Source organism: Sorex fumeus, unplaced genomic scaffold, assembly GCF_029834395.1.
Source record: "Sorex fumeus unplaced genomic scaffold, SorFum_2.1 ptg000011l, whole genome shotgun sequence".
NCBI classification, from domain to species: Eukaryota; Metazoa; Chordata; class Mammalia; order Eulipotyphla; family Soricidae; genus Sorex; species Sorex fumeus.
Window position 1 is genome coordinate 6,128,765 of NW_026606068.1, and position 11,171 is coordinate 6,139,935.

At 59.0% G+C, this 11,171-nt stretch overlaps 1 protein-coding gene across 12 annotated transcripts in view; it reads left to right on the top strand.

The window, feature by feature from the left end:
* PTK2 (protein tyrosine kinase 2) overlaps window positions 1-3,686 on the top strand; it is a 114,717-nt gene extending 111,031 nt beyond the window's left edge. For all 12 annotated transcript variants that reach the window (XM_056110917.1, XM_056110918.1, XM_056110919.1 and 9 more), the window contains 3 exons: window positions 769-924; window positions 1,721-1,801; window positions 2,677-3,686. In XM_056110917.1, the coding sequence (XP_055966892.1) occupies window positions 769-924; window positions 1,721-1,801; window positions 2,677-2,889 (450 nt within the window). In that variant the 3' untranslated portion in view covers window positions 2,890-3,686. The remainder of the gene's footprint in view (window positions 1-768; window positions 925-1,720; window positions 1,802-2,676) is intronic.
* The last annotated feature ends 7,485 nt before the right edge of the window (window positions 3,687-11,171 follow it).

The following is an 11,171-nucleotide window of genomic DNA, read 5'->3' on the forward strand; positions in this document are numbered from 1 at the left end:
TCCCACTTGGGCAGGTCGGTTTGGACGTTCTGCTGCACCACCCCGTCCCTGGCTACTGGCTGTGCCCATGGCCCAGGCTGACCACAGGGGGTGCTTAGCACATGCTCCTCCTTTTCTCTTCACCCCTCACTTGCGGGCCTCTGGCCCTGGTGAGGGCGGGGAGCAGGCCCGTTGCTCCTGTAGTTGGCCCGGGCAGGTGCTGGCCACTCAGAGCTGGCCGTGTGCACAAGGCACCCCCTCCAGCCATGGTCTTGGCCTCCTGTCAGTGCCATGAGATTCCTGCAAAGTGAAAGGTCTCTGCCTTTGTGTAGCCCCAGGCCCCACTGGTGATGCTCAGGGTTTACTCCTGCCTCTGTGCTCAGCGGTCACTCCTAGTGGTGTCTGCAGACCAGATGAGGTGCCAGGGATCAAACCAGGGTCGGCCACGTGCATGCCTCCCTGCTGTCCTGTCACTCTGGCCCCCCTTAGCCAGCGTCCCCCGGAGACCTCCGTAGTGTGTGTCCTCTCTCTCCCTGTGACTGATTGTGGGGCACACTGATGGGTTTGGGAACGAATCAGGGGCTGCCCATTGTGATCCCACCTCGCGTCCCCTTTGAGTCCAGGGTTAGCAAAATTGCTCGTGGATTTGCTCCACCTTGCCACCAGGCCCTCGGGCAAGGAGGGGACAGTCCATGCTCATGGGCTCCAGGTCTCCTATCACCCGGTCAGGCTTAGCGCAGGGCCTGTGCCCTGCTGCGGGCCAGAAGGTCACAGCCTCTTTGTTGGCAGTTGCAGCCCCAGGAGATCAGCCCACCTCCCACTGCCAACCTGGACCGGTCCAGCGACAAGGTGTATGAGAACGTGACCGGGCTGGTGAAAGCGGTCATCGAGATGTCCAGCAGGATCCAGCCCGCGCCGCCTGAGGAGTATGTGCCCATGGTGAAGGTGAGTCCTCCGTGGGCACGCTCGGAGCCTGTGCAGAGGATGAGGGGGAGACAAGTCAGGGTGGGGCCAGTAGTGCGCTCTGCCACGCCAAGTGGGTGCGTGGCCCTGGCTCTGGACACTGTGCTGCCAGGCCATCCCTAAACAGCGTTCCGGGAATGCACTGCAACGCTTGGTTTGGGACCGTCCTTGTGTCCACTGGCACTCGCTGGCTCTGCTGGCCATGTCTCTGCCCCACAGGTGCCTCTGGGAGGGAGCCAGGGCAGAGCAGCTTTCTTTGGCGCCTCTTCGATAAATGTCTGTCCTAGCACACTCCTTTTCTGGATTTACTTTTTTGTACTGCCAAGAATGGCCACGGTGTCTCGTGCGAGGAGGGGGACTCCCTGCCATGTGCTGCAGGGCTTCATGCGAAGGGGGTGCTGTCTGCCAAGCGCCAGGGGCCTCTTGCAAGGAGGGGTGCTGTCTACAGTGTGCTGGGTCTCGTGTGAGGAGGGGTGCTGTCTACCAAGTGTCAGGGGCCTTGTGTGAGGTGGGTTGCTGTCCACCGAGTGCTGGACCTCATGTGAGGAGAATGCTTCCTGCTGAGTGCGCCCACAACCCGTTCTCAGAACCGGGCATTTGGATTTTTCTCATCGAAAGTCAGGCTGCGTATCCTTCCACATGGCTGTTGGCAGTCTTGGGAGCACTTCCCCAAGACCTTGAGCCTGGCAGCTCTGGTAGGTTCTGGGCAGTAGGCCTGCCCTGGCAGCTTTGGGGCTGCCGTCCTTGGCTACACTGATGCTGGCATCTGTCCCTGCAGGAGGTGGGCCTGGCCCTGCGGACGCTGTTGGCAACAGTGGATGAGACCATCCCTGCACTGCCCGCCAGCACTCACCGAGAGGTAGGACAATGGAAGGTGCCCGGCAGGGCATGGGACATTTGGGCACGCTGCTTCTACCCTCCTTCCTTTTTCCTTTTCTTGGTTTTTGGGGCCACCTCTGGCCGTGTTTGGGCCACCTTTAGTTGAACAGGGCCCTCAGTGTGCAAAGCGTAACCCTCCCACCTGGTTCTCACTCGTCAGGGGAGGTGCCTTCTCAGAGCCTGCCCCTTTGCCCACTGCGTGGCACCCAAGTTCCCACAACCTCTCAGCTGCCTCGCCCCTGGCCTAGGCTGCGTCCCCTGCCTGGGAGACTCCACATGGACGCTGCAGGCTGAGGCCCGTCAGCTGTGGGTCCATGGACCCACTCCCGGGAGTGTGTGCTCTCTGCCTCTCCTCTCACCAGGATTTTCCCTCGTGTGCATGTGTGTGTGCCGGGGGTGGGAATGCTGTGTGCCCGTTTGTGCATGTCCAACTCTGCCCTCCCAGGTGAGCAGCTCGCAGGGCCCTTGGCAGCCCAGTCCATTTGTCGGGAGAGACCCCTATGAGCTACGCTCGCTGCCGGCTCTGACGTTTGTCCCGGTGTGAGAGTGTCTCATGACCATCCCGTGTCCTGCACTGCAGAGGTTGCCTGGCCCACAGTGGGTGGCTGGCAGGTTTCCCATGTGACCAGTCCCTCAGGCCTGCAGGCAGGGGGCCTGGTGGGGAAAGCAAGAGCACGTCGGGGCTGGGGTGAGAGGAGGCGCAGCACGGGCCACTGCGCGGGGGGCGGGGGGGCCGCCTCTTGCTCCCCGAGGAGGCGTTGCTTTCACGTGCTCTGGGTTTTCAGAGAAAACCCTAGGAAGGCGGGTGACGCAAAGAGTTGGTGGGCAGCATGTCCTGACTCCTCATCCCTGCAGATTGAGATGGCCCAGAAACTGCTGAACTCGGACCTGGGCGAGCTCATCAACAAGATGAAACTGGCCCAGCAGTATGTCCTGACCAGCCTCCAGCAGGAGTACAAGAAGCAGATGCTGACCGCGGCCCATGCCTTGGCCGTGGACGCCAAGAACTTGCTCGATGTCATTGACCAGGCGAGACTGAAGATGCTTGGACAGTCGCGGCCACGCTGAGCTGCCCCGCGCCTGCAAGCGCCCGCCTAGCCCGTCCTACCAGCACAACCTCGGCCACCGTGGCGGGCCAACGTCTCCTCGCTCACCACTTGGACCCCTGTTGATTGGCCCTGGGGTCTTGGTGTTGGAGACGGCCCGAGCGATATTTCTGAGACAGAGACCATGGGGGAAGCGTCTGGAAGGGCTCGGTGCACGTGACCCTCCTGGGGACACGCGTCACGGCAGTGCCGGCGCCGCCTTCACCCTGCACAGCTCGCCAGGTGCCGGGGGGGAGGTGAAGTGGAGTGTCCGGGACACATGAGGCTCAGCGCTGTCCAGACTGGGGGGTGCTGCTGGGACCCCCGTGGCAGAGGGGAACCGAGAAGCCTAGAACCGGCCGTGGGCAGCGCACTCCACGAACTTGGTCTTTCTCACCAGAACCTCGTGCCAGTTTTTTGTAGCGATGTTGTTTCTCTTGGAAGCAGACATGCTTTGTACCAGAGCACCTCCACACTGCACTGAGAACTTCCGGAACCTCCCGTCCCCTTTTTTTACATAATTTATAAAACCAGATGAAAGCCATGTCGACTCCGAGCACGGGGCGGGCGTGGCTCACGTGGCCTGTCCCACGAGTGCCGAGAGTCGAGTTTCCTTTTGATGTCCCGTTACACCATTCATTCTGTTAAATAATTTTGAAGAATATGCCCTCCCTTTAGTTTGTTGGGGGATATAAATTATTCTCAGGAAGAATATAATGAACTGTACAGTTACTTTGACCTATTAAAAAGGTGTTACGGTAAAGGTCTCGGTGTGCTGGCCTCGCAGCTCTGTCCCCCAGCTCAGATCCTGTCCCTGAAGTGTCCCCTCTCAGGGCAGACGGTGGGTGCACAGCCCAGGGATGCAGACTGGGAGCGGCCGGAGCCCAGGCCCAGCCCGTCTCTGGCTCCCTGCAGGGCTGCTGGGAAACCGGGGTGCTCTTCCCCCCAGCCTGGAGGGTGGGGGCCACTGGCTGCCTGGGACCTCTCCCTGGGAGAGGGCCCCCGCCCTGCGTTGGTACCGTTCCTTGGCTGCCCTGACTCTGCTGCTTCTCTACAGTCAGCTTCACTGCCTTCTAGAATCTTCCCATCTGCACTCCCAAAATAACATTTGGCCTTTCCCCATGACCTTTTGCTGCTGCACTGACTGTGAAACATGACTGCCCTGTGCAGCTCACCTGGGCCGGTGGGGGACAGGTGTACTGTCGCTGGGCGGCTGACCAGAGGGCCCTGCATGGCTCCGTCTCGGGCAGCATCTGAGGTAAGCGCATGTCTGTCGGGGGACTCGGACGTTTCCTGTGGCCGCAGACGTTTCTTGTGGCCACAGCCGTTTCCCGGCCTGTGGGTGTTGGTGCTTCCTCATGCTGCAGGTGGGGGGTGGGCTGCTTTGTCCCCTCCAGGTGACTGGTGTCCGCCTACTGTTTCCTCCTGGACTGGGAAGACCGCTTGGCTTAACTGCCCCTCCAGGTGTTTCTAGGCTAGTAAAGGACTGGTTGCAATGGGACCATCACTGAGTTTGATCTCACAGGCCAGAGTGCAGCAATCCCCCGCGGCACTGCCACGTGGTCCCCGACGCAGGGACCTGAGTGCTATATGTCTGTTTAGGTGGTCCATGGGCACACTATGAACAGGGGGTGTGGGGTCTCATCTGGTGTGGGGTCTCATCTACTGTGGGTTCCACTGCCGTGTTCTGTGCCGAAGAGGGTCCCGCATGCCTCCTTGTTGGCTTGGGGCCACACCCAGTGATGTTCAGGGTTATTCCTGCATCTGCTTAGCAATTAGGGGACCATATAGGATGCCGGAGATGGAATTGGGTCTGCCATGTACACTCTGGCCCTCTTGGCTGCTGTGCTGTCCCATCACCCAGAGACCCCGAGTCCTGTCCAGGGCTGGTGTGTCCTGCTGATTATACTCTGAGCTGCTATAACGGAGCAAAGGGCCCTGTCGGCTGGGAAAGCCTGTCCCTGGCCTATTCCATAGTGGCACTGAGAATCTGGAGGTTTGTGATTTTCTCATGCTGTTTCTATCCAGTTCTGATCTCGGGGTTATGTCGGCCCCTACAGGCGGGTCTTCATTTCCTGTGAGAGCCTGTAGGTTTGTAGACAGGTAGTAGATCTTTAGAGGCTTGTAGATGGTGTAGATGGCTAGAGTGATAGTACAGGGATTATTCATAAGGTGCCAGCCTTGCACGTGGCCCGCTCTGGTTCAATCCCCGGCCCCCTGAGGGCCCCCGCGCCCCTCTAGGAGTGATCCCTGAGCACCGCCAGGTGTGGCCCCCAAACCCAAAATGAAGGAATAAAATACTTCCGAGAATCTACAAGGAAATCTGCATCTGGACTTTTCAGTGTATACAGATTTCTTATAAATAGAATTTTTAAACCAAGTTTAAAAGTATCTATTGTGGGGGTCTCCCTGATGCTGGGGAGCAGTGTTCAGCCACCGGTGTTGGGCCTTATGCTTAGCTGCTGGGGGCCACCAGGCTTGCTGGCCTGGCTGAAGGGACCCGGTACCAGGGCCCAGCTCGGCCTGTGCATGCCGGGCAGGTGCTCCAAGTCGGGCTTATCCCCCGTGGCTAGTGAGTTTGAATGTCATGCTTTGGAGGTGCGGCGGCACCACACAGCAGTTCTCACATCACTCCAGGTGGTGCTCAGGGGTGAGAGCAGGGCCAGCTGCATGCAAGGCAAGTGCCTGACTCTTGCAGTAAGTCAGCCCTACCTCTAACCCCTGGCGGCCCTGACCCTTGCACCCCTACCTCTAACCCCAGAGTCTCCTGCCCCCCAGCCCTTCACTCCTCTCTCTGGGTGTTCCGTGTTGATGGTCTGGGGGAGCAGAGAAATGGGCCCCTCACCTGTCGCACACATGTGGTGATGGCACATTGGCGGATTGAACTGCTCAGCTCTGGCCGTGCCTGCTCCTTTGGTCGTTCAGCTGGCAGCACAGGGACCCCCAGGTGGTGGTGGGCTCCTGGGACCCAGGTCTGTGTGACCCTGCCATCTGGTGGCCAGACCCAGGACAGCTGTGGGAACCCTGAACTCGTGCTCTGTTGGGATGGTCGTCAGAGAGGCTGGAAGGAGGCGGCAGGACTTCAGGGCCCAGTGAAGCCTATGAGAAGTATCCAGATTGATGGGGGTTGCAGGGAGGACAGCGGGTAGGGCGCATGCTGTGCTGTGGCCAGCCTGGCTTAGACCTTCGGCACCCGATGTGGTCCCCGAGCATCACTGGGTGTGCTGAAAAATCAACACAAAGTTTCCCAATTCAGAAATCCCAAGACAAAAAGATTCCAGGCAACACCATTTGAAAACCTCCGTGAAAGGTACCGAACATGACTGTAAAACATGGCCGCAAGTCTGCGGGGTTCGCCACACCCACTGCCCGACTCGGTGAACAAACAGCACCATGCCTGCCTGAGCGACGGCTGCGACTCCCAGGAGGGACATCAGCCCTGGGGTGCTTCCTAGCCAGGTCCACACACAGCCGGCACCTGACCTGGAGCCACTCGCTTCAGCTGACACTCGGGGGTCATTCGCTGTTGCTGACAGTGGTCGCTACTGCTGACACTCGGGGTCACTCACTGCTGATGACACTCTGGTCATTAGAGCTGACACGCAGAGTCACTCATTACTGCTGACACTGGTAACTCCTGCTGACACCCCAGGATCATAGCTGATACCCCGATCACTTACTACAACCAACACCTGGGGCCACACAGCTGACAAGCAGGGTCATTTACTATAACTCACAGCTGACCTGGGATCATAGAGCTGACACCCCGGGCTCACACAGCTGACACTTGGGATCACAAAGGCTCCCCCAAAACCTTTTTAGATCTGGGGAAGCTCTGCAGGAGGGGGGCCATTGATTACAACAGAATCTGTAGGTACCACCTGAGTATGGGGTCCTTAATCAACACGTGTGTGTGTGTGTGTGGGTGGGTGAGAGAGAGAGAGAGACAGACAGAGTCACACAGCAGAGGGAGAGACACAGATACTGAGACAGTCACACAGTGACAGACACAGTCACAGATATAGTCACCATCGTTGATAGATGCAGTCACAGACACAGACAGAGGAGGGAAGTTCTACCCTGGCCTCCACATTCATGGCATATGTGCCACCCCGGAACCACGTCCCCTGCCCGGCTCCATGGACACCCCCTTGGCCCCCATCTCGCCAGGAGATTTCCAGTCCCGGCTCTTTTCACTTGAAGAGGGTGAGCACTGGTGAGTACCAAGGCTCTGAGGTGGAAAGGACCTAGAGCTGGGCCGTACCCACCCCCATCCTGCTCTGGCCTCTGCAGGAAGCGGGAACAGGTGCTGAGCCAAGGGACCTGGCCGGTACTCCATCCCGGAAGCCAGGAAGAAGGGGGCCCAATCTACACTCCAGACCCCGGAGAAAAGGGGGCCCAGTCTATACCCCAGAAGCTCAGGAAGAAGAGAGCTGGCTTCTCGAAGTTGCTGTTCCTGCAGAAAGGCTTCAGTTGTCCCCTGCTCTGTGGATGGTCCTCCGAGGGCACTGAGAGTGGCCCCCACACACTGGCCCCACAGAGTTAGCTGCACACACACCATCAGGTGTGGGCAGGGGGGGAAGAAAAGGCAAGTGAGAGAGAAGATGGGGAAGACAGTGAGGAAGGGAAGAGAAAGGGAAATGGAGAGAGGGGAAGAGGATGGGAAGAGGGAGAGGAAGAGAGATTTCTAACAAGACAACATTGTTTCAGTCTGGGTTTGATTTACAAGTGCTCAGAGGCTACTCCCAGCTCAGTGCTCGGGGACCATGTGGTGGCAGGAATGGAACTCCGCGCTCCTGCATGCAGGATGTGTGCTCCCCTGGGCCACGCCCCATCCAAACAAAGTATTTCTAATGAAATAATCAGGATTTCAAATTGGTCACACACTTGTATGGAGCGGAGGGTAGCTAAGATAGAGAAGAGACAGTATGACACTAAGAACTGGGAATGAGTATGCTGGACAGGATCTGAGGGTTCAAAGTAGGTAAGGGATATTCCTGATAACCTTTCAGTATCAATATTGCAAACTACAAGGTCCAAAGAGAGAGAGAGAGAGAGAGAGAGAGAGAGAGAGAGAGAGAGAGAGAGAGAGAAAACGCCTGCCATAGAGGCAGATGGGGTGGGAGGGTGATGGGAGGCAACCTGGGGACACTGGTGCTGGGAAATGTGCACTGGTGGAGGGATGGGTGTTGGAACACTATAGGAAGGCTAATCATGAACAGCTTTGTAAGGGTCTATCAGTGATTCAATAAAAAAGTAAAAAAAATAATAATAATTCGGTCACACACTTGTGTTTCAATGCACCATGAACCCACCAGACACGCACACATTGGTCCTCACCCTGCGAGGTTGACGGAGGAGCACACCGACTCGGGGCTCCGGTCTGAGCAGGCATGGGGCTTTGTGGCTCCTCGTAGATACCCGTTGATACGGTATTTATCTGACATCTGCTTACAATTTTCCAAGTGATATGACAGTTTTATTTTTATGTGTCAATATTTACAACATGCCAGAAATTGTATTTCTTGTAACTATTGAAACAAAAATATTTGAGGTGTCAACTTAATGTGTGTGTGTGTGGGGGGGAGTCACATTGCCACTTGCTGGAGGGCGATGGGAGCCACCGCTATCAGACACCCGCCCCGTCCCCATCAGACCCCCATCCCCAAAAGACGCCCGTCCCCGCGTGGACTGTTCCTGGGCAGCTTCAGGGGTTCCAGCCTGCTCGTCTGCTTCTGGCTTCCTCAGTCCCCAGGCACGAATGAGCAAGTAAAGAGCCTCCAACAACAGCCTAAGGATGGGGCACCTCTCTGGGAAGTGGCGGACTGTGGCTGTGTCATCCTGTTTTCCAGAAACACGCGAGGTTCTCCCCTCCTGGCCCAAGGTCCCCCATGGAAGGCAGCCCCCCACATGGCCCCGGGGTCTCTGGGTTCTGCCTGTCCCCCACAGGGGCGCTGGTGCCAGACAAACGCGGGTTCTTGACTTAGGATGTGCGGCCACGTGGGGCCTCCCAGAACTGCACGAAGCAAGGTGGTGGCCCCTGCTGGCCATGCCCAACCAGGCAGTGCTGGTGGCACACAAGGCCATGCCCGCAACTAGGCTTCTGATCCAAGGCCCAGGTTTGCTGCGGTTCTGTGGTCTGGGTACCCCACAGCTCAGGCACAGCTCTGCTACCTGTTCTCTCTCTGACTGACTTCCTGTAACATCTACCTAGTGGCAGCCGCCTGATGCCACCGTCCCTCACACCTGCACGGGGTTTTACTGTGTGTATCTGCTACAACTTCTAGATTCACTTGCCCGTCACTGGGCATCTGGGCTGTTCTCATATCCCGGCTGTCAGACTAAGTGCCGCAGTGAAAATGTGTGCGTATTCCCGCTGAAGAGATCTTTCTGTGTTTGAGGGGAGATGCCAAGAAGTGGAGTTGCCGGGGCCCATGGAAGTTCTGTTCTAACTTTTGAGGACTCTGCACTGTTTTCCATAGAGGCTGAACCCGCTGACAATCCCGCCAAGGGGGTGAGGGTCCTTCCCCACTCAGTCTGTGATGATGGTCCTCCCTGCAGGGAGGCGGTATCCTCCTTGAGGTGCATCTCCCCACTGCATCCTCCCTGCAGTGAGTTGCTGTCACATGTTCTGACTTGCATATCCCTAACAGTGAAGGTGAGCGCTTTCATATGCTGCCTGGCTGTTCTCTGCCTTCCCTGAAGAGAAGACATATGTCTCTCCTGTCACCCTTGTTTTGTTTTGGTGCCAGACCTGGTGGTGCTCCAGGGCCACTCCTGGTTTTGTGCTCAGGAATCTCTCCTGGCGGTGCTTGGGTGACATATGGGGTGCTGGGGATCGAACCCAGGTTGGCCAGATGCCAGAAAAATGCCCTCCCCGCTGTGCTAGGACTCCTACCAGTACTCAGGGAACCATGTGGAGCAGGGGATGGAACTTGGGGCGCAAAGCCTGCACTCAGCCTTTGAGCATCTCCCAGTGGCTGCCTGATTTTTTTTTTTCCCTGAAGCCCAAAAAAAGCACTGGCGTGTCCTCGTGTGGACTGAAGCATTGTAAGTCTGGTCCAGCACAGCCCCACAAGGTTCTTCTGGTTTTGAGGTTTGAGTTTCCTAGAAGGGCATCTTGTGGGAGTGAATTCCTGGAGCCCTGGCCAGCGGCCTGGCCTGCGGGCTGACCCCCCTTCCTCAGTGCGTCTCTACGCTTGTCCCTGCACTCTGGCCTGCTCAGAATGCCTGGCCTGCCCAGGATGACAAGGTGACCAGCCTTCAGACCAAGGGCACGCGAAGAGGTCAGCTGCTGTGCCTACGCAGAGCTGGCACACACCCGCTCACCACCAACTGCTCAGATATTTGGGGGTGGGGGTGGGTTGTCTGGGGGCCGCACCTGGCGACGATCTGGGTTTACTCCTAGCATTGGGATGATGATCCGGGTTTACTCCTAGCATTGCCCTCGGGGATCACAGCGGGAGGAGCTTGGGGGATGGACCCCCTGCGGGCCAGACAAGTGCCCCACCAGCTGTACCACGGCTCAGGCTTCTTCCCTGCTGAGTTTTTAACTCTGAAAACCATCTCAGAAGTTCCTTCGGAGCTGGAAGGGTGCACAGGCAAGCACGGGGGGGTGGTGGGGAGTGGGGGAGGGGAGAGCACAGCGTGCGGGGCACTTGCCTGGCACGACGCACACCTGGGTTCAATTCCTTGGCTCCCAAGTCCGCCAGGAGGGAGTGACCCTTGAGCGCAGAGGACGCCCCGAGCACTGCAACCAGAAGCCCAGGAACCAACCAGGGATCCTCCTCCCGGAAGGCAGAGCGCGCGGTTCCCGGCCGCGAGTCCCGAGTCCTGCGTGCGCGGCAGCGAGATCCCGGCGACCTGAAGCCCCCGAGCCCGCAGAGACCCGGAGGACCCCGAGCCCGAGCCCGGCCGCGCCGGGAGGGGGCGCTGCAGTCGCGCGGCCGGGGGGCCGAGGGGGGGGCGTCCAGGAAGGGCGGTTTTGGCGCCCAGCGGCCGCCAAACACGGGGCTGCGCTTCCTCGGCTTCCCGGCGGCGGCGCTCGAGGCCCGCGGGAGCGGCCCCAGCCCCGTCCACACCCGCGGAGGGGGCGGGGCTCCTGGGGCCCCGCCTCCCGCCGCCGCGCCCGCGCTCGCTCGCCCCGCCCCCGCCGGCGTCCTCGCCCCGCCCACGCCCCGCCCCCGGCGCCCGCCCCGCCCCGCCCCCGGCGCCCGCCCCGCCCCTCCCCCGCCCGCCCGCCCGCCGCCCGCCGCCTCCGCCCGC